Below are 23,600 nucleotides of genomic sequence, written 5' to 3'. Positions count from 1 at the left end.
TAAAAAAAGAAAAAAGAAACCAAAGAAACGTTTTCAACAAATTTCGTCGTTTTATTTATTAAATAAATATTGCAAATTGAATAGAATAGAATACATACATATATATATAGATAATTTACAATTGCATTAACTTTAGTCTAAACTTAATATATAAATAATAACTTAAGTTCTTGTAGTAGTAACTCCGTCTCGTTCTTCGGCTGTCTCAATGGCGTCGCTGGCGCAATCGTCGCAAATGCGTAATATCATTGGGCAGGCGGCCGACGCTACTCTGCGGCACCTGGTAGGATGTGCGACCCGCATAGAAAGCCGTCTCCTGACCCTGACCTATCTTGCCCTTGCCGTTGCTGTCCGACAATTGCAGCTGCCCGATTTCGACATCGTTTCGCTTATGTGCTACCTGCAATATGGGCGATGGTATCAAGCCATTGGGCAGCGCTGGCAAAGCCACATTCAAATGATCCAGCTGCTGGCCATTTTCATTCGCTTTGGCTACGATAGCTGCATTTGCTGCTACGCCAGCAACTGGCGCTGTTGCTGCCGCTCCTGTTGCCAGTGGTGGGAATAGCGGCAACAGTTGCTGCTGTTGCTGATAGGGCACAAAAATGTTGGGCGTCAGATAGGGCTCCTGTATGGATTGTATGGATGGACGTGCCGATTGTTGTTGGTAGTGCTGCAACTGTTGCTGGTAAGGCTGCTGCTGCTGAAATTGTGTGTGATAACTGATTTGCTGAGGATGTTGCTGCTGATGATGATGTTGCTGTTGATGATGTTGCTGCTGTTGATGATGTTGCTGTTGATGATGTTGCTGCTGTTGATGATGTGGGTGTTGTGGTGGTTGCCTGTGCTGCTGATGATGTTGCTGGTGCTGGTTCTGATATTGCTGTTGTTGCTGCTGCTGTTGTTGCTGCTGCTGTTGTTGCTGTTGATGATGTGTGTGCAGATGTTGCTGCTGTTTTTGTGGCTGTTGATAGCGTTGCGTAATATAGCTGAGCTGCTGCTGCTGCTGCTGCTGTTGTTGCTGTTTAGCTGGCTGACGTTGATGTTGCTGCTGGACAATTTGTTGCTGCTGTTGCAACGACTGTTCTATAGGCTGCAGTTGCTGCTGGTGCTGTTGCTGTTGCAATGTCATAGGATTTGCAACACTTACACTGCCCGCATTGTTGTTATGATTGCTGCCAAATTTAGTGTTAAGAAAATCACTAAGCGCTACATAGGAATTAGCCTGGCTGCTCTTAACTTCAGGCTGATTGACCAGAGAGGAGATGATGCTGTTGGCAGAACTGGGAGCAATGCGTTGACCCTCGGCACGCGCAATAACAATACCTGGCTGAGTGGGCAGCACCAACGCAGGCAACTGTTGCTGTTGTTGCTGTGGCTGCTGTTGCTGCTGTTGTGGTCGTGGTGGTATGCTTAAGCTGGCCAAAGCTGCAAAATGAGTTCAATTTAGGTAAAATATCAGATGTTGTCTACGCTTGCTGTGCTTACCTGGAGCTGCTGCTGCTGCTGGCTTGATATATTGATAACCATTGCTGGTGGCAGGCTTCGTTACACGTTGTTGTTGCTGTTGCAGGTTGCTGCTGCCTCTGTGCGCGCTGTGGCTCTTAAAGTTCTGCAAAATGGAGTCGTCAACAATGGCACGCGTTAGCTTATCAAAGGGCAGGAAGGCAGAGGAAGGAATAAGACTTGAAGTGATTTGTTGCTGCTGTGTTTGTGATTGCAGTTGTGTGTTGCTCGCAATTAGAGGTTGAGCAGTTGTGGGTGCGTTTATGTAGTCGTGTGTGCTTGGAAATTGTATGGATGGTGGTGCATAGCTGTAGCCGCTGGCTAAAGCAGAAATTTGTTGGGTTAACGTGGACAGAGCCGCGGCAGCAGCTGTGGTGCGCTGTGTGGTTGTGGTGCTGCGTGGCGTGGTGGTGCCACGAGTGCGCTGCTGTGGTGCGTGTGTTCTGTATGTAGAGTGGCGATTGCGTCCGCGTTGAGCACTGACTGTGACAGCAGGTCGCTGGGTGGTGTAGCTGGTGGTGCTGGTACTGCTGCTGCTGGTGCTGGCACGTGTTGCTGGCGTGTAGACACGATTGCCGCGCGTCACTTGGAAACGTTGCAAATTGCTTTGCACAGTGTCCCAGCTGGCACGCTGCTGTTGACCCGTTTCCTTCTCAATATCCCGCACAGAGATCTTTTTATTGGGACCCTGCTCAGCGCGCGCAAAGGCTAAAAGCGACTCAGTGGTGGTGCTAGCTGTAGTTGTAGCTCTGCTGTTGCTGGTGCTGCTAGTGGGTGGTGCAGCTGTGGTATACGGCTTGCTGGCCAGCGATAGTCGTGACAAGCGCAAACGACTTGCTGCCAAGCGATCTGAGTAGCTGCGTGTGGGCGTGGTTGAGCGTGCTGTGGTTGTGCCTTTGGTGGTGCTTGGTGTGGTGCTGCGTCTCATTGGGACTTGTCGCCGCAATGAACCACCCACGCGATTCTGCGCAAAGCGTCGATAGCTGCGTATGCGCTCCTGCGTGCTGCTTATCTCCGTCACAGTTTCCGTCGAGGTGCTCATTGCGGGCGTGGTGGTTGGCCTCGCCGTAGTGGTGCGAGTGGGGCGTGTTGTGGGTCTACCCAGCGTCAATTTATTGCTTCGCAGCGCAATCTCTTCATCGTGTGAAGTAAGCTTAACGCCCGCCAGCAACAGCTTCTCTGCCTGCACATCCACATCCGTCTTATCCGCCGCAGCCGCGCTCAGTGGGGCATGCTCAGCCTGCTCCAAGTCCTCATTCAATGTAAAGCTAGCTGTGAGTGCAGCAGCTTGACCAATTGATTCTATAATAGGCAGCTCGCTGCTATTGTCCACGGCTGGCTCAATGCTGCTGACAAATGTGCTTATTGTGGTGGTGTCTTCCTCCTCCAATGCTGGCGGCAATGTGGGTGCAATTAACAAAGCTTCAAGAGGCGCTTCAGTGGTTGTGGTGGTGGTGCTGGTGGTGGTGGTACTGCTGCTGCTGCTGCTTGTGGTTTTGTCATTATTGAATTTAAGCTTGTGTTCAATGTCTTTGTGAGCATCAATGGGTATCTCATTGGGCTTTAGTGGTGTTTGGTGGTTTTTGTGTGTGGTTTTTTTTTAGATGTGGTTGTGAGTGATAAAGTTGTAGGCGAATAGTTGTAGATAGAGTAGCAGAGAGTTGCCAATAGATACAAAGAGATAGATAAAGAGAGAGAGAGAGAAAGAGAGAGAGAAAGAGATATGGAGAAAGATCAAGAGAGAGTCGAAAAGCTTCAGAATATAGAGATAGATCATGTATATATATATAAAGATATATTTAGACAACTTTTGATAGCTCAATTACTTACCGTAAACCTGACCGTGCCCGGCGTTTGTTTGGGTCTATTGTATACATAGGATGAGCTGCCCTTGCCGCCATCCTTTTCGTTCGTTTGCATGGAAAATCCACGACTCAAGAATCTAAATGGTTGCTTCACCTTCTGCGGACTCATTGACTGATAGCCGGAGACGCTGGGATCCAAATCGGTGGACACCTCCTCCAGCAAATTATTGATATTGGCTACCAAATCTAGCTGTGTCGCCTCATCCTTGGTGTTGCGTATTTGCTTGATGTATTCGGGCGCCATTTGCTCATTGGATCCAGGTGAACTTTCATCGAGCAACTCCAGGCCCGCATTGACGCGTGCCGCAAAGTTCTTTTGCTTCTGAAAGTGATACTCACGTGGATACTCGGCTATGATGTGCGCATTCGTATGATCGAATTGAATGCCCGGATCGGAGGACAGCTCACCCAGACTATTCACATAAACATCATCGCCATCCTCTGGAGCAATTGCTTCGGCAGTAACAATTGGTGCCGGCAGAGTTTCGCTCTTGATGTCTTCGCCGCGCAGAATGTCTTTGTCGGTGGCAATTGCAGCGGGCTGAGTAAGCACTCCACTAACACTGCTCAAATCCTTGCTAAGACTCTGATGTTTGGTTGGCTGTTGCTTATGTTGATTCAGCTCCTGCTGCTGCAGCACTTTCGAGATGGTCTTGGTGGGGTACTCCATCATTTGGCGCACACGCTCCATCATTTCCTGTGTGCTGCCCACGCTGCTCTCGATGTTCATGTCATAGTAGTTCTCCGATTGGTCGCAGTCCACGTTGCGATACCAATCGCAGACGAATTTCTGCTGGTTAAATATCGTGCCATTCGGGCAGAGAAAGCCAAAGCCCTGCGCGGAGCGTGCGGTGTGGGCGCAAATGCGAAATGCCTGACAGCGACTCTCCACATCCGCATAATAACCTGTGAGACAAATTCAATTAGCGTGCTAATAGTTTGAGCTTGGCATATTTGTAGTAGACCCACCTTCATGACGGCCCTTGCAGACGAAACTCGTCTTTGGCACGTCGCTCAATATGGGATAGTCGACGCCCGGCTCACCGGGTATGGTGTGACGCAAATCGAACTGCTGATCCGTGTACTCATTCGCTGTGTCCGCATCCTCAAAGTTGCCCTGGGCGCTGGCAACGTCAATAACGAGCGCCAGCACCAGCGCCACCAAAAGTGGGGCAGCTGTGGCTGGTAATCGTAGCCGGGGCATGCTGTAAGCAAGCAAATGTTTAAATCATATGTAAATTGCACGCTTACAAAACATTATGCATTGGGCTGATTGATAAATTATGAATCAATAAACATTCATTGATTAAAATGAACATGTTGTTGAAAACATTTGAATATAAAGCGACGTAAGAGCCGCCTGAATTAGCATAAACCACGACACAGTCTCGATCGAGGCGTGCCCCAATACAATACGTAACCATATTTGGCATTTAGCATAGCATTAGAGCTGTTATATATATTATATATTTAATCAAAACAAACGCCATATAACAGTGGTGAATAAACTATTTAACGGCACTGTGCACGACATTAGCGGCCATTGCGTGGGATCCCATTCGATTCATCAATTGGCCATCTATACTCAAAGTGTATCGATAGCTTGCCTCCAACTGGAACATCAATAAAAGGAAATTGATGTCCATTTATGTGCTGACACTTGACCTTCAAGTCACATTCACAATTTCCGTTTGAACTACATTTTGAACAAGCATTTTTATGGCCATTCCAATATTGACAGCCGTCTTGTCACGTGTTGAAACCCAAACTAAAGCTGCACAAAGGCTAAGCAATTTGTTTATTGTTTAATCTTTCATTAATCAAAAGCCTATTTGTTTATTTAAGCTATTAGACACCATTTAAGAATGCGTCTAATTGATGATTATTCAAATGGCTGTTTGAGCTGTGACTGAGGTCAAATAACTGACAGCTCACTGTTTATACATATATATATATAGTTAGATATATATTTATGATTTTTTTTCATTGTTATATGAGTACACTTAGCAGGCTTTATATTGCATATCATTAATGTCATTTCATTTATTTTCAATATTTTTATATATATTTTTTCAATTTTAGTTGAGTGAAAACAAAAGACTTAGGCAACGAACTTGCCAACTGCACACTTGACATGTTTAGCTCTTTGTGCAGTTCCTCTAGTGTTTTTTGCCCTGAAATTGCCTGCAATTGTAGTTGATTATTGTATAAGGTAGCCGAGCACAATTGAATGCCAAAAATCATGTTAGAAAGCGGGGGTACACGACTAGCAGATACCCTAAGCCATGGGCAGAACGCTTCGGAATGAAGAAATATATTGGAGTACAAGACATTTTTAAGATACTATGTATTCAGCACAAGAACTACCAAGGAACGAACTGTTAGATAGACGCATAAACAGATATAGAGATAGACATAGACAGAAGATCATGGCTAAATCAACTCGTTTGCACAGCTTGAACAACAAAAAGTTATATAAGCGATCTTAAACACACTTCTCTCTGCCTTTCTTACAAAACTAATATACCCTTCAAACCTATTAGCATTAGTTACAGGGTATGCAAAAGGCCCAAAAGGCATAGGTGCACTCGCACAGTGGTCTATTGTGAAGATCATGTCATATGAAGTGCGCGAAATGAAATTGAAGAACTGAATTGAATAAATCAAGCGTGGCTGGCAAACTTAATGAATAGATATATATCTATATCTACATACATATATACATATATATAGATGTATCACATGCAACAGTAGTGGTACACAATTTGCCAAACTAAATAGCGCTAAATTGTTGTCTTTGTTGTCTTTGGCCAACAAAACAGCCATAGAAATAAATCACAAGAAAATAAATAACAACAAAAATGAAAATAAAATATAATAAAAAAATCAGCATTTAATTATTTTCCAATTTTAACTGTCCATTTGAGATAACTTAATCGATTATATAACCTGCCTTGATTTCAAGCGATGATGTAAAAATTATTCAATAAAATATGTATGAAAGAGCTAGGCCAAGCTAATTTGTTGACAATTAAGATTTTGGGTATTTGTTAAAGGCGTGTCCCATGCATGTGACATACTTGAGTTAAAATATATAGTATATATATACAGCTAAAGATCCAGGGAGTCAATAACCTGTATGTCATATGTCAATAAACTGTAAGCTATATAATTTCTATAATGACTATCTTTGGAAACAACTAATTGTATTTTAATGACTGCACGAAGAATGTGTATTTTGAGAATGCTTAAAGATGTTATTTGAAGGCACACACATCTTAACCTCCATTACAATTCCATTATGCAAATGCAGCTGTACAATTACTACACGTAAAATCCAAGAGCAAAGTGTAACAATCTGTGCGTACATTCGACAGATTCAGGGTCATTATCAAGAGCAGAAACAATGCCCGCTGACAATGAGGAAGCATTCCCTCTTCATAACCAATTTAGCCGCATCATCTTCAATCATATTTCACATCATATTTACGAGCTGCAGAACTGTTTTACTTCACATTGTTTTCAATGATCCATCAAAGTATGTTTAGACAAGCTGCCGAACTAGAAGAAGATGTGTAGCCCGAAAAAATAATAATATATACATATATGTATATATATATATGTTAAATATATATATTATTTTCAAATAGATAACAGCCAGGCGGCCTCAAAAGTGAATGGCTATGGCCATAAAATCGCTTTATTTGAATCATTTCTTGAACTTCAAAGGCTGACAAATTAAAAATGTTTTTTTTTTGTTTTGTTTAATTTTACTCAATTTAATTTTGATTTAAAAATATATTTTTTTATTCATGCTGTAAATGCATTGATGCCGCATTGTGTAATCTGTAATTATTTCCTCAAATTGTAAATTGTTAATCATGTTTTTTTCTTCTTTGATTTTTCCATTTTCTACTTCGGTTTCTTGTCTCGGCTGGCAATAAATTAGCAGCACGTTTTGGCGCATCGAAACCATAAATCTTAAACACATTTTAAATGATATCTCCATATGCCCGCAGTCTCTGTCTGGCAACTGGTTTCGCTTTACTTTAGAATTTAATTATAGCAATCTAATTTTGATATGTCGTGAGAGAAATACAACTCGAAAGTCAGCCCAATGGAAAGACTTAAGCGGGCTGAGCTTAAGGATCTGCGCTCACGCTTATGTAAATATACTTTTCGCTTTACATATTTACTTATATATATATATATCTGTCTTGAAAGATTTTCTTATACCTTTTGCCTGCCAACTGGTTTTACTCTAGTGTGAATAAACTTGTGAGTTTGCCTCTTTGAATTTCATGGCTTAAGCAAGTTCGGCTTAAGGATCTGCACTTAATTGTTAAGCTTATATAAACATACTTTTCGCTATAAATATCTATATATTCATTTATATTATCCATAGGAGATTTTCTTATCTTGTTTGCCTAGCAACTGGTTTCACTCTACCTTTACTCTCTGACGAGCTCTCAGTATATATATATATATATATATAATATATATATATATATATATATATAAGTATATATTCTTCAATCAAACATGCTCAAATCTTTATTTACTCAAATGAATATGACAGATATATTTTTATATAATATATAGTAAAATATCTCACCCAATTTGTTTGGCAATTGCTATCGCTTTACTCTGGAGTTGCTATAATTAGCAATCCAATTATGATATGTCGTGAGAGAAAATCAATTTGGTATGGAATTTCTCAAGCTGCGCTTAAGGATATGCCCAAAATATATCTACTTCAAAGATTTCAAGCTTTAAGTGTACACAACTAAAGCGAAATATATATAAAAAAAATATATATATTTATCTTCATATATACTGGGGATTCTCACAGATGCTGGTCTGCCGGCCCGCAGCCCAAGTGGCTGTCATTACGGACCAGACTGACGTTAATTGAGTGCGTAACACAAGCTGAAAATGTGCCCCACTTCAAATTTTGCTGATCGCATAACCATCATCGATTCTATATCCGCATTGCTTTCAGCAGCCAGAATCAATTGCTTATAATTGTTAGCTTAATTTGTAAGAGTCTTAAATTACAATACAGTTAAGTGTGAACAGTTAAAGGTGTGTTAACAAATTATTGATCAACTTTCAAGCTTGGACTTTTATTTGATAAATATCTTAGCCATTTATACGTTCTAACTTTCGGTCTTTTGTCAAGCCATTGTCTTACCTCTTTTTACGTATATTTTTACCTGCTTGACAAATGCTTTGACTTTATATGAATTCCCTATTTTTTCTGTGTGATGATTCACACTTCGACAGTTATCTTCATTAATAAAAACAAATTTTTGAATGGCCAGCGCAATAATAATTGGTGTGGGCTGATATTAAAATGTGTGGAAAGGGGTTAAAAATTACGGCAATTTTATGGCTTAGCTTATATACTTTTTATATTCCTTTTGTTATATAACATTTATAACGTGTTTTTTTTTTTATTTTTATATGGTTTGCCATTTAGACAAAGCCTCAAACCTGCTTAGGCTATATTGTATGTAGTAAAGTGGCATAAGGATCTGTATCTCTTGAATTCAAAATATAAAATATTCTATATATTGCTGAAGTATAATGCTGCTATACATAACAATATATATTTGATATATTTACTAAATTTATTTAAATTAATTTTTAAATATATTTTAAAAATTAGTTCAAAAGAAATAATATATTGAAGTCTCTTTCTTCTTGATTGCTCATCTTTAATTCAGTAAATAAAATCTTGATTTAAAATAAATATTTTACAGATTCTCTAAATTTATCTTGAACTGATGAATGGCTTGACTACAATTCAGAAATAAAAAAAAGGTATAAACACTGAAAAAGTGATCAGCTTATCTGCAAATCTCTTTCAAGTATCGCCTTTTATGGAGTCATTGTGTAGGGTTTTAACACTGCAGCGCATGCTTTTGGTACCCACCATTAAACAACTATTAAAAGACTGTCAAAGTCAAAAGATTATATAATAAAATAATAATCGTAGCAGCTGTTTCTGTCACATTTTTAAGCCTTGTTTTGCTTAATATACAAAAAATTGAATTTTATTTTATTTATAGTTTAAAAAAATTATAGAAAATATTTAAGCATTTAAAAATTATCTTTAAGCTTGTTGTTTAAATTAAAAAATGTATATAAGAAATATTTTTTATTTATTTTATAAAATATATATAAGAATTATTATATATATTTAAAAATTATAAAATATATTAAAAAATAAAAAATATAATTTTATATTTTAAATTATAAAAATTTAAATATATATATCTAAAATATATTCTTCCTTAATTGAAGTTAATTGGTTTAACATATTAAGTCAATCCAAATAATTTGGATAGATTTGGATTTGGATGACTGCATAAATATTTTGTTTTTAACTAAACGAGAATTAAGTATTGAATTTATTTTTAATATCTCAATGTCTTCAAGTAATTTCTTCACATTCTACTGCAGCACATTTCACAGCATTTTATATAAAGTTTAATTTATTTTTGTTAATTTGGTTTTTATTCCATGCACAAGTTCAATTACCTTAAATAAGTTTTTAAATAGTTCACGGCTTTTTTTATATTATTATAACTTTTTTTTTCGTTTTATTCGAACACTTTTATAGACAACTTCACGAATATACGAAGTTACACAAAGGCATAATCCTACTAGAGCGAATATCCTTTTTAAGTCCTGCAACTAAAAGCGTTTTGGTTTTTTGTATTTGTTGGCCGGTTGACGCGTTAACTCGAAACTTAACCGCTCGAGACGCGAACTTGAACTGAACTGAACTGGAAAGCCAAAGATATCCAAATATTTGGCAGCAGCAGCAACTGTCTTATAATATGCGTAAAAGAAGAAGATACACAAAAAGGCAAGACAAAAAAAAATCGATTGCGTATTATGTGAGTTGATGATGAAGCTGTTGTTGTTGTAGATGCTGCGGCTTTTGTTATAGATGCTGTTGCTGCTGCTGCTCCGGTTGTAAACCGGTGACAACCTGCTGCTGTTGCTGCTGCTGCAACATATTAAAAAAAATGCATTTCTCGTGCCCTTTTTCGCTTATGGGAAGTTGACTTTCATTTTCATTGGCCAAGCATCTTTCTCACGACTTGGCCAAAAGCATCAAAATATTAAAACTAAAGAAGAATGCGACACATAAACGCCAAGCACTGCAAATTTTTATTATATATAGTATAGTTTTTATAAGTAATTTATTAAGCGCGCTTGGCTTTCAAGGCTTCTGCCAGAGGAGGGTCGATCTTTTTAGTAGGGTTTTGATAATAGTTAGTGGGGGACCAATAATTTCCGCATTTGAAATGCGTTTGAGTATCGTGTGACCCAAATGTAAAGTCATTTTATAATTAAACAAAAGCTCGTGCGATCAATTAAAGCAACTTAGCTCAGATAATTAACTGACTGCACTTGGCTTTTTGGCCAGCATGATTAATGGCCGTAGGTGGCACTGGCTGTGGCAGTGTCGCTTGGCGTTGGCGTCTTGTCATGTCTTGTGCCCAACTCAGACGTGCTTCTTCCTCCACTGAGTAAGCACAACATGTTGCTATTTAAGCATCGATTGCCCCTGATCCGCTTATGGAAAACGATGCTATAACAATATTTGCTGTTTGTTCTTTGAGCAACTGTGACAACAGCTAGTCGAATTGGCACATGCAATTGCTCTATAAAAGCAGCAGCTGCTTTTGATATGCAATTAAAATTTATCGATCATGTGGCAGCTGCATAGACATTGGCTATTGGTGGCACTGGCAGCTCTGTTGTGCTTCAGCTGGTCGCACCGCGCTGCAGCCGAGCACGAAGAGGAGCTGGAGGATAAGCCGTATGTCAACTATAATATCCTATTCCGGGCCTACATAGCCATGGGCGATGCGCTCTTTGGCAATTGGGCACCTGCTGACTATGCACAGGAGCTGCAGCTTCTCAGAGCTGCACAGGAATAGATCAGATGACAACAACAACAGCAGCAACAACAACAACTATTTATACCTTTATCTACAGCAAAATAAATCCTTATTTATAGTCGCATTCTTTTCGCATCATTAATTAAACAGTGAGCGCAATTTAATTATGCACGCTTCAGTTCTCATTACCATGATTATTGCCATTAAGACCAATTCGACCATTGTGTTTGTTTATTTATTTATTTTATTTTATTTTATGTTATTTCTATGTTTTGTTTGTTTATTTTTAGTTTTTGTTCAGCTCTTTTGTGTGCCTTATCTATAAACATGACACTTCATATGTTTTCTTTTATTGGTAAATTTGTCATTATTCTTCTTCTTCTTTATTGACAAATCTGTTTTATTAGAAGATGAATGCCTTAGTCGGGTGTATGGGTGTATCGAATGCTCTGTATTTCAGTTTTATAAATATTTTCTATTTTCACATTCTAAGAATATGGGAAATGGGGTGGTGTGGAACTGCCTGTTAAGTACATAAATACTTTTTATGATCAAGGATGATAAGCTGAGTCACCTTAGTGGTATCCTTCTGTCATTCTCTTTGTTTCACTCTCTGTTTAATTCTCTGTCTATCGATCTGTCATTTTGGCTTTCTCTCTAGGTATATTGGATTTTATTTTTCTTACTTATTGAGCTGTCTATTTTTTTTTTTTTTTTTGATCTAGCCTTCTATCCGCATGGAGACAAATCATTTCAATATTAGTTTTAGAACTGTGCTCGCAAAGCTTTGCAGTTCGATCACAGTTGACCTTTGCAGATAGCCCTACAAATTATGGCATGCCAAATTGCTTCAGAGTTTTTAATCAATTTAATTTTTGGAGCATGAGTGAGTATTATGCTATCAGTTACGCCTAACTGCTTCTTATAGACATTAGCTGTGTTAAGCATAAACTATTTAAATTATACGATTTTTTTAAAAAAAAACTACAGATACACAGCCCTAGTTTAACTACCCCTTTGTACACTTTCCAGGGTATTTTATTCGCTTGCATACAAATAGCAGCATTCACGTGCTGCCTTAATATAAATGAGTTTTTTATTATTATTTTGTTTGGCATCCGTCAAGCGAACAGATAACTACAGATAGATCGATCAATCGATCGATCGATAGACATTCGTTTTTATGCAAAATACCTTTCTGAGATGGATATATATATATAAATAATCGTTATGCAATCACTTGTACCATAACTTATTTCTCTATTTTCAGTTAAATATGGAAATTAATGATACTGTTGATTGTTTGCTAGAAAAAAGTCTAGAATTGGCTGGCAGCAACGGCTCGCTAAGCTGGCTGGACCGCCTACCGAGCGAGCCAAGAGTTTGCTGCTCTGTTCTCTAGACAAGTGCTTCACTGTACTTCAGTTCAAAAGTAATCCAATTGTTGGCACTTCACACGTATGTGAGGCATAATTTATATATCTATGTGTGTCCGCATAAATTGATATTATTAATTAGGCGAATGTGGGCGATTAATTTATTTGATTTTATTTCATTTTATTTGATTTTATTTGATTTTATTTATTTAAAGTTTCTTTTCTCTTTCTGCTCATTATTTTTCGCTTCCTGCACGTGTTTCATAATTATAGTGTTTATTATATATTTAAGCGCACTAATTATTCAAATTCATGAAGGAGAAGAAGAAGAAATTAATCTATAGGCAATTTATAAAATAAACATAGTTAAGATGTTGCTACGCTAACTTAATCAATGATTATTCACTTTATTTTTTTTTCTTCTACTTTTTCATGATTTTTTGCTTTATAGTTGACCTTTAAAAAGAAACATATTTTGCTGTTAATTAAATTAAAAAAAATGCAAAATTTCAAAGTTAACATGGAAGTGGAGAAGATGAAGCATTTCGGAATTTAGGAAACATGTAAAAAGCTATCAAACGAGGGTCGCTTGAGACACTTCACAAACAACATAGACACAAGCCAGAAACAACTATGAAATCTAGTCAATCATTTGCCAAAGCACACAGCAACCAAATTACGTACAGAAATGCAAATGTGAACAGCTTGAAAAAATGCTACTGGCTAAAGACAAATTCAAGCAAAATCAAATCGAGATAAATAATTCATATTCTGGCTGTGAACACGCATACAATTCATCAGAGAAAAAACGGGAGAGAAACTTATGAAAACGCATGGGAACTCATAGTTACCGAAGTTAAGATACTCTAGAATGATGAATGATATTATTATTTATTTTTCTGGACATTTTTTTATCTTATATCAAATTTACATATTTTTCTAATATATTATAATAATATCAATATTGATTAGATTTAATTTATGTTGTGTTGTAATGTAAAATTAGTACAATTACTGCGGGTGAAAAGTTTCAACTAATGTGTGCTATGACAGCCTTATGATAAGGTGCTCCTAACTGCACTGACTATGGCTGCTTGCCAGAGAAAGATTAGAGCCTATAAAGAATAACGTACAGGCCTCGAAGAAATAGTAACATAATAGCCTAGACAAACTAAAAACTCAGCTCAACTCTTCTTACTATAAGCTAATCTATACATATAATATATATATATATATATAAAGTGTATATCTACACAACATTATAAACTTCATCTTAGATGACGAAGAAGCTTCAAAACTCAGAGTCTAGACATAGAATGAGTGGGAACAACATAGTAAAGACTACAGAAAGATTTTTTAAATTTTAAAATTTAAATTTTGAAACTAATTATTTAAGAGAATAGAAACTCAACTCAATAAACTGAACAAAATCTATAATATATATTATGTGTTCATCCATTGAACATTATCAATTTCATCTACGATAACAAATGCCCTCAGCAAGTGTATCAAACAGGCAACTCATTAGGCATGATTAAAGGAAATTTAAACGCTTGCAGCTCAACCAAATGATGATTATTCGGGTCACGCCAGTCCGAAACTAATCCAATCCAGAAATGCAGCAGCACGCAGCTGAGCTAAATTATCGAAACTTATTATCAAGACATGGATTTATGCAGTTCCCACAGCGCGACACAGACGGATGAGCATGTGCTTCTAAATGCTTGTCAAATACCAAATTATCCATGGCTAAATAGCTTTAAGCCAGTCAGGTAGATAAATCAAAATCGAAAAAAAAATCAAAATTAGCCAAAGCGCGCATCAACAAAAATGTTATAATCGAGAAAGAAGCAGCGAACGAAGACGAAATATTTTAATATTCCAGTTTATAGTAGAAAAAAGTTTCACTTTCGTTTGGCTAACGCCTTAAAATTTTCTGCTTGAAAACCAAAAAAAAGACACTAAAAATCCCTTTTTATATAACGAAAAAAATTAGATATACATAAATATGTGGACGATGCATCAAAAATGTGGCTTAAATGTGCTTAGTTAGCATTTGGTTTTTAATTTCAACGAGTTCAATTTCCATTTCCGCACAAGAAAAAATTCCAAAAACCCAAAAACCCGAAACTGAAACCCAATTCCCGCGCATGCTAACAAATTCAAATGCCTATTACATCATATATAGAGTTATATATATATATGTATGTGTGTGTGTGTGTGTGAGCATGCGATTACTAATGTCTTTGCCGGCGCTGACAAACACATGTTAATTTCTTGTCTCGTTTCTTTCACATCTTTCACTCCTCCGCCGTATTATTGATTTCTTTTGGCGAAAAAAACATACAAATTTCATAATCACACGCTGTAGCTTGGCGTTGCCGGCTCCGGATTATTATCAGCGCCATAAATTAATCAACACACACACTCACCATTTAGCCGGCTGCGCATCTCTTTTGAGCGACTGCATATGCAAATGCGCGGGCAACGCTTTGATTTTTTAGCCGGGTCTGAAACTTTTGGAAGCTGGAGCAGTGCAGACACCATTGGCTGTGTGCATGGCCCAAGATAAAGGCATTTATTTAATTTTATGTTTTTATTATGCATTTGGCCACTAAGCAACCATTTCTTGTATTTTAATCGCTAGCCAAAAAAAATGCCAGCGGAGAAAGTGAAACAACAAGCAAACGCTGCATGAGGCGCGCCTACTTCCACATTTAGTTGCAATCGATCAGATGGAGCGCCATAAACATAACCAAGCCCAGCTACGCAATGGCTATTACTGGAAATCTGGAACAAATATGTTGTTTGCGGAATTATGCTAAAAGCCATGTATGTAATATTACTGATCTGAACGAATTTTGCTATCGCAAAGTGCGCAGAGAGATCTGTAACTCAATAGATCCTGAAGTAGTTTGATCAGACTTGATTGACTTGGATCAGTCGAATTTTTATAAAGAAAAGTTAAAGTTGATAAAGAAAGTTGAATTTTGATATGATATTTCCTGCTGATAGACTATTAAAACCTCGTCGAACTAGTGAAAAATAATATGATAAGATTCCTATGATTACAATATCAGACTGCGGCGTATAAGTGAGTTGCCTATGAATCCAAAAGGAGATATCACCTATATATATAAAATGATTGATATCTTTGATTAAATAATTCCGAATATTCTTGATAACCTTAACGATCCTAAAACTCCTTAAAATTTTTATAAAATGTATTCAACTAGTTACAATACATTGTAATAACTCTTCTTCTCTCTTTCTTTCTTTATCTCTCCCTCTCTCTCTTCCAGCAAATATGTCAATTAAAATATTTTTGATATTAGTCATAGCAATCGGATAATCGATAATCTTTCTAATCTATATCGCCGCCAATAAACATATTAATTATGGAAAACGTTTCAACGTTCAAAGCTTAAAAATTGTGAAATGTTTGTCAAATTAACATGCGTTAATTGTGCGTCCCCTTTCACCTCTCTCTTTGTCCACGTGTGCGAGCTGTCACCAAATTTGATTGTGAATTTAGAAATAATTTTCACTAATTTTTATTATCAATTATATAATATTGTTATTTTTTTATTATAGTTCGTATTAAGAGGCGCCATATATGTCGGACTTTGCAGTTTATAAATCAACAGATTTTTATAGACTGCGACTTTTCTCGAAAATAAAAAATAATAAAAATTCGGTACATATAAAAGTTTTATGAAGTTTAAGTTGAACACAAAATATTTCTCTACTTTAGTTTATTGTTCAATAATAACTCAAATCCAAACGTTTGCTTTTTTTCAAATCTTTTAAAAATTCTTAATATTAATTTACTATAAATGCGCTCTATACTGAATATATTTCAAACAAAAAATATATATCAATTGACTATGCGCTAGAGTTAAACCCCAGATTCATTAGCTATGACTGGAAACATAGTCATAAGCACTGCAACTGGAAAGACCCTAACAAAAAAATCTGTTTTTATTCAAGCAAATTTCAACTGCAAAACAGACGTTACAAATGGAAATGTGTAGTTCTAGTAATAAAAAACGAGCTCTATTAAAATCAAAGACAGTTTTCAACTTTATTTGAATGTTTATTACAAGTATTACAGTTTACATATAGTCATATAGTTTGTTTGCGTTTTCTTTTAGGTATTTCTTTTCGCACGAAAGACAAGACTCTTCTTTTATAACACTAACACTTGTTGTTGTTCCTCTTCATCATCTTCTTCTACTACTTATTGTTGCTGTTTCTTAAAAGTTAATAAATGTAGATTAGCTGTACTCACAACTTCTTGTTTTTCGTTTTTGTATTTGGTCTTAATGAACAGATTAGTTTCTTTCCTTCTTTATAAATATAGTTACACAATATCATATTATATATTATATATATTGTAATTTTTGTGAAGACTTTGCAAGAATTTGATAGCTTTTATTTCTAATTTACGTTTTCCCTTTGAATTTTGCAAAATCTTCTAACAAAATGTGAGGGCAGTTGAGGAAGAGAGGGGCACGACGCATGCAAACAATGTGCACGATTTAAGCTTTTATTATTATTTATATTTGATTTTTATTATATATTTAATTATTATTGATTTATGTGTCTGTTTCTTTTCGTTTTTATGTTTATGTTTTAATACTGGGTGTGTTATTAAAAGTGTTTATATAAATCGCTTAGATATAAGACTCTTGACTTTATTTATTATTTGCCATTATTAGTTTTAGTTCCTTTTATGTTTGTTATTTCATTTTGTGTTTAGTTAAAACATGCACATTGTTGCGACGAGAATTGTTATTCACAAAATACAATTTGACATAATGCAACTTAACGCTTAATCTGTGCTGTTTACTGGGCAAATTAATTATTTCATTAAAAACTATTGTACAATTTTCATTTCATAACATGCAAATATATAAACTGTGTGTGTGTGATGATAAAGTATAGAATCGTTGTGTAATAAAACATAAGTTAAATAATAACCAAACTGGGTGAACATTTAAACAACACGCTATTCATAAAGATGCTCAGTTTTTTTAAGCCAAATGCCAAAACGAATAAAAACTGAGCATTTACAAAATGGTTTTTAAACATTTAATTATAATAATTAACGATTATGTAAATTGTATTTTCTTCATTAGCAACTACAAGCCAACAATTGTCACAACAATTGGCCACAATTCGCAGCAAAAGCAGATTGTTGCCACAAATTGTGGCACAGTTGGGCTGCAACAAATTTCAAGCTCTCAATTCGCAATTTACAAAACGCTGACGAAAATCGAAAATTTGTGTATTGAAATGTTAGCGTGAAATTTGTTTAGCTGCACAATTAGTTGCTTGATTGTTGTAATTGTTAAGGCTTACAAATATATATTTTGTTTCCTTTTCATATATATATATATATTATTAATAATAGTATTATATAGATTCATTATTCGACGAGTTCCATCATACATTTTACCACAAGCAGCAGCAGTTCTTATGCTCCGTTTACTGGCTTTGAAAAAATAAATTAAAAATTTTCACAAGCGTGTGCAGTTTACAAATTTTTTGTTTTGTTTTTGTTTTTTAGTGTCTTTCAAATATGTGGCAAACAAATTTTTGTATTTATTTTTTGAAAGCATTGCATAAGCCTCTCAACAGCCGCATGCAGTTAATAAATATTTTCTTTTAATATAATTTGTTCATCAATTCAATTCAAGTGCCTTAAATATATATATATTTAATATATAGTTTGTGGGTGTAAATGTGTGTGTGTGTGTGTGGGTGTGTGCTGCAATATTATACATTTTGATTGATAATTTATTTAGTTTCGCAGTTGAGCTGTGGCTCTAATTCTGTTCTTGGTTTCGCTTTCTGTTCAATACGTTGCGTGACTATGCATTTTTAAGCAACAAATAAATTAAATATAATAACAGCAATTAACGCAGTCTGAGCATTGTATTTTTATAAAACAAATATTCAAGTTAACAATGCACATCGCGCGCACACTTGCACATAAATAAATAAATAGGTATTAACTAATAATTTGCTATTTCAAAAATTACTGTTGCTTGCTTTTATTTCCTCTTCTTCCTTTTCTTTTTGTATACTTAAATCTTTCGTATTTTTTCTTGCACACAGCTTTTGTTTTTTCTTCTATTTCTCACTTCTCCATTTTCTCACTTTTTACTTTGTTTTTACTTTTTTTAGGTTTGATTTGTGGACGGGTGTTTTTTGTTTGCATTTTTCTCTTTGCTTTTGATACACTTGCGCGCATTATCAATATAAATAATAAAAAGAATACATAAATTGCAGTTAATTAGTTTGGCTTATTTCTTGGCATTATTCAGGCCAAGTTCACTTAATATTTTGAGTGCATTGCGTGCGGCTGCATTCTGAGACTCCTCACAGCTTGTACCCACGCCATGGCAGATCTGTGGCGGCGTTGTCGAGAGCGTGACTATTGTCAAAAACTCATTATGATTGCCCTTGGGATAGTCCGAAAAGTTGACCTATACAAAAAGAGATAGAGAAATAATGAAAGCAATTAGTTTTAGTCTACCGCCTTCTACAGCCGCTACTCACCTCGAAATCCAATAGTTTACTTAAATATATGAGCTGCTCTTTCATATGCACACCACCGCCGCTTCCATTACCGCCGCCACCACCACCGGCACCATTGTTGTTGTTGTTGTCGCCACCACCGCCGCTGGCTCCCGGCGCATTACTGCTGTTGCTGCTGACGCCGCTGGTATTGCTGCCGGTGGAGGTGTTCAGGCTGCTCTCATTTGCTGCTTCATGGGCATGGGACTCATTGCTGCTGCTGCTGTTGTTGTTTGCATGGCTGTTGCTGTTGTGAGAAGTCTTGTCCCCTGCTGCTGTTGCTGCTTCTGTTTTGACTTCCTTGTCCTTACTTGCCTCCATATTGGCTTTGACCACAACCACAGCATCTTTCTTTTTCGCTGCTGTGCGAAACTCGAATTAAGTAAAAAGATAAAACGCTTTCCCCTTAAATATGCACTTACGTTTTTTGTTCTGACGTAGTATAAGAATACCTGGCACAGGACCCACAGGCGTTGATACCATGGGCACATCCAACCCTATAGTTGGTTCTACAGTCAGCGCAGCTGTCGGCACAGCTGCCGTTGCAACTGTCGCCACATTATGTTCCATGGCATGCTCTATTTCTCCAACGCTATGCTCTGGATTTTCCAGTAACTCCAGAAGCGCTATTAGCGAAGCAGAATTAGCATTTGTCAGAGATAAATGCATTTATCATAAATTTTAACTCACCCTGGGCTGAACTTCGTTTGGCCTGCTTTTTGCTGTTGCCTGTGCCGCGAGCTGTGCGTCCGCTGGCCGAGACCTCCATGACGAATTCGCGTCGCCTGCACGACTCGTTGCCATTCTTAGCAATAAGCTCAAAGATGGGTTCCTTTTCCTTGCGCATCTGCTGCAGTTGTATGAGCTTTGTAATTGGATTTTCGGCATCATCTAGGTCCACCGTAGACTTATCCTTTTGATGCCCACTCAAACGCTTGCGTCGCTCCGGCTTGGCAAGCGGTGTGATGGCGACAGCTGACATGCCCGCGGCAGCTGCCGACGCTGCTGCACCACCTTTACCGGGCGTCTTCACTTTGATGCGCTTCATGGGCGTCTGTTTGGTGGGCGTGAGTGGTGGCAATTTCTGCAATTCGGCCAGCATCTTTTCCGCTGCACGTTTCTTCGATATCTTTTTGCCATTGCCCTCGCCCTCACTCACAATAGATCCCACAATGCAAGCTGTAATGAAGTTTTTCATGTGCGCCGGGCCCTCTTCCCGCAGCACCTTGAAATGCACCGTCATGTTCCGTCTGATGCCAATTTCATGCACCTGCGATATGGGCGACTTCTTGTCACCCTCATCCATGGAATCATCCAGCGCTTCATCTGTTGCGCTATTCGCCTGAGTCTTAAGCACTTGCAGCGCTCTCGCCGCTGCATCGTGCTTGGCCTGCTGCAGTGTGCGACCAACACCCACGAACTTTTGCTTGCCCACGAAGAGGGTGATCTTGCTAGGCGTCACAGGAAGGGCGGGCGCATACGGTCCGTGGGGCCCGGCCAACATGTGCGGTCCCAGTGTTGGAGCTAAAGTAAAGCGTGATTGATATTTGGGCGCATACGGACGTTGACCGTAGATGGCGCGTTGCGTTTGCATCGCCACATGATGCGGATGCATGGGCGGTGCAGGCAATACATAGCTACCATTGGCATTGCGGCGTAATGCAAATGGCGGCGGTGGTGGTGGGGGCAAACCAGGCGCTGGTGTTGGCAACAACGGTGTGGCATATTCTGGTGGCAGCATTTGTTCTGCAGGCGGCATTTGAGTGGGATCCAGCAAATAATAAGTGCGCTGACCGAGCTTCATGGCCAGCGCATTCAGCTCAACGGTAGGCGTGATGTGTGTGCGGGTCGAGCTGGTCTCATCGTTGCGACGTATCTTTGGCGGCGGATGCTTATATTTGGTCTCTTCGATGGCCTTCGAGGCGGCCAAATGTTGAGCTTTCTTGATTTTGAAACCATCTGCAGAGTACTCCTCCTCGCCCAGCTTTAAGGTGACCGTAAAAGTTTTGCAATGGGCTGGACCGCGTTCGCCCGTCAACCGATATTGATGTGTGATCTGTGAGGCACATAAAGAAGATATCAATAAATATATATATAGATATATTTGGTCTTAACTGCTTACCTTGTTGTACCTGGCCAGCTCGTTGACCAGACACATGGGCGTCTTGTCCTTGCCACTGCGTCCCGTACTGCCATCTTCATTGGACAGCGCGCCAGCAGCATCCAGATGTTCTGCGCTGCTACTGCAATCGTCTGCCTGCGTTGCGGATGTCGGCGAAGGCGCACAGCAATCGGGCGCCTGCTCAGGCACTAGTTCACAGATCTCCTCATTGCCTAAGACAAGATTATCGCCATTGCTGCTTCTGTCCACAATGCGCAGCGATAGTTCAGCCGTTGTAGCAGCTGCTGCTGCTGTTGTTGCCGCTGGCACTGTCGCTACTGGTTCTGTGGCTGAAACGGGCGCCTGGCCATTGGTCTTGGCAGTGCGATAGGTATTCTGCAGAATGGTTTTCGATGAATGCACATAGCTACTACCGTTGCCACTCCCGCTATTGCTATTAGGGTTAGCACTATTATTGTACTTGGAGGGCTTGGCACTGCTCACGTAGAAATGCGGCTGTTTGCCGCTCTGCATTGCTGGCGCCGGCTGCGGCGCATAGCTGCCCAAATGTGTCATGTGATGTGGCAACTGGCCATAACCAAGCGCCGTCGGATGATTGAATCCCTGTGGAGTTGCTGGCTGCGGTGCTTGATTGCATTTTGCTAAATGGCCATTGCTGAGATGTTGATGTTGCTGTCGTATCTTTTGCATTTGATTGCTATTGTTGTTGGTATTCTTATTACTGTTGCTATTAATATTGTTATTGTTGTGATATGCGGCATTCAGTTGTGGCTGCTGCTGCTGCTGCTGCTGAGGAAGGGCGTGATGATGCTGCTGCTGCTGTGGCTGATGATGATGATGATTCAGGCTGCAAGTGTGTATAAAATATAACGGACTTTGATAAAAGAAACAACAGCATTTGTTTAATAGTCTTAACAATTCGCATCAATTGTTTACCATAATTTTGATATTGAAAATTTAGTTATAACAACGTGCTAAGGCTGCTATATTAACATATGTACCATATTTACATTTATGTATACCATGTAACGAAACAATTCTCTCTACAATCCAACAATTATTTGTTTTCTGAAGACAGCTTTATCTAAATTTAGCACCAACTGCAACTACGCTAAAATCTTTTTTTTTAGTTTTCTTGAAACAAAGTTGAACCTTAAATTTGAAAAATAAATATTGAAATAATGAAAAGCCAGTCTGATGAATTTTAAGCAGAGCTAACTTATACAGCCAGGTAAAGGATAAGAATAATAATAATTCAATAATAAAAAGAGTTTTATATAAAACAAACAATTTAAATACAAATAGTTAAGTAAGTTAAAATTTCTAAGTCAGATATAAATTAACAAAATATAAAGAAAAATATTAATATAAATGAAATATGGAATAAAAATATATGTTAAAATAATAAATAAACATTTATAAAAAAATAAATAAAAATAACTAAATTAAATTAAAATAAAAATATAAATATATATTATGAAAAAAGTGAAGAAAAAAAGTGGAGAAAATTTAATAATGAATAAAAGTAAAAATTTAAAAATATATAATAAAAGTAAAAAGAAAAGACTACAAAATATTTAAATATTTTCAATTGAAAGAGACAATAAACAAAATACAATAGAAAATAATTATAATAAATATATATCTCGTTCTTTAATGCATTATAAATTTATAATGAATGATAAATGTATTCAAAATTCTAATACATTCTGAAACGCTTTCTAGAACTTTTACGTCTCTCCAACTATTCTAAACTGAACTGCTCGAGCGCACACAAAGTGCTGGGGCTAAGTACATAAAAAGCCATATTGAGTGGCCATCGAAAACAAAAATAACAAAACAAAAAGAAAACACACGGTCAAAGGCAACACAGCGGTTCACCCTTTGCGCCATGGCCCTTGTTGCTGTTGTTGTTGTTGTTGCTGCAGCAGCTACAGACAACAGCGGTAAGGCCTTAACAATAGCAGAAATCCCTAACAAAGCACAAAAGCCGCATTCTTTTACGCATCGTGTCATTTTTCGCCAACTGTCAGCTTCAATTGAGACGCACCTACCCAAAAGCTAGATAGAGTTAAAGTGAGAGAGCGAGAGAGAGAAACAGAGAATGGGCTTACACATGGAAATCCTGCACATCTGTGGATGCCCACTTCGTGGCCAATAAGCCTCTATGTATTAGGCACTCGTCGAGTTAATTTTCAAATCTATTAAACAATTATCCCAGCGA

The 23,600-nt window shown here is 37.7% G+C and overlaps 3 protein-coding genes across 3 annotated transcripts; 1 reads left to right on the top strand and 2 right to left on the bottom strand.

Annotated features, from left to right (window-relative positions):
- Window positions 1–205: 205 nt before the first annotated feature.
- LOC111600765 (polycomb protein Asx) lies at window positions 206–4,575 on the bottom strand. The gene is made up of 5 exons (XM_023317044.2): window positions 4,341–4,575; window positions 3,337–4,277; window positions 1,489–3,067; window positions 951–1,428; window positions 206–722 (listed from the first exon to the last, which is right to left on the bottom strand). The coding sequence occupies exons 1-5, from the start codon at window positions 4,573–4,575 to the stop codon at window positions 206–208; spliced, it is 3,750 nt and encodes a 1,249-aa protein (XP_023172812.2).
- Window positions 4,576–11,101: 6,526 nt separating this feature from the next.
- Window positions 11,102–11,355, top strand: LOC111600766. Its single transcript, XM_023317045.2, has one exon. The coding sequence runs from the start codon at window positions 11,102–11,104 to the stop codon at window positions 11,330–11,332; it is 231 nt and encodes a 76-aa protein (XP_023172813.2). The 3' UTR covers window positions 11,333–11,355.
- Window positions 11,356–18,888: 7,533 nt separating this feature from the next.
- Window positions 18,889–22,129, bottom strand: LOC111600713 (maternal effect protein staufen; the record flags this gene model as incomplete). The annotated part of the gene is made up of 5 exons (XM_023316970.2): window positions 18,889–19,163; window positions 19,237–19,613; window positions 19,677–19,880; window positions 19,945–21,310; window positions 21,377–22,129. Coding segments are annotated over 5 exons (2,883 nt in total), but the record flags the coding sequence as incomplete, so codon positions are not given.
- Window positions 22,130–23,600: the final 1,471 nt, after the last annotated feature.

The sequence above is a fragment of the Drosophila hydei genome, unplaced genomic scaffold, assembly GCF_003285905.1.
Source record: "Drosophila hydei strain 15085-1641.00,03,60 unplaced genomic scaffold, DhydRS2 tig00008122-arrow-pilon, whole genome shotgun sequence".
Lineage (NCBI taxonomy): Eukaryota > Metazoa > Arthropoda > Insecta > Diptera > Drosophilidae > Drosophila > Drosophila hydei.
The sequence above is the reverse complement of the archived record's forward strand: the minus strand, read 5'-3'. Positions and strand labels throughout refer to the sequence as shown.

Bases quoted from the DNA above. Each gene is read 5' to 3' on its own strand.
- LOC111600765 (XM_023317044.2), bottom strand. From the start codon at position 4,575: ATGCCCCGGCTACGATTACCAGCCACAGCTGCCCCACTTTTGGTGGCG. The intron at 1,429-1,488 runs GTAAGCACAGCA...CTCATTTTGCAG, and splicing joins AGCAGCAGCAGCAGCTCCAG to CTTTGGCCAGCTTAAGCATA. The intron at 723-950 runs GCAACATCTGCA...TCAGCAAATCAG, and splicing joins CAACAGCCACAAAAACAGCA to TTATCACACACAATTTCAGC.
- LOC111600766 (XM_023317045.2), top strand. From the start codon at position 11,102: ATGTGGCAGCTGCATAGACATTGGCTATTGGTGGCACTGGCAGCTCTG.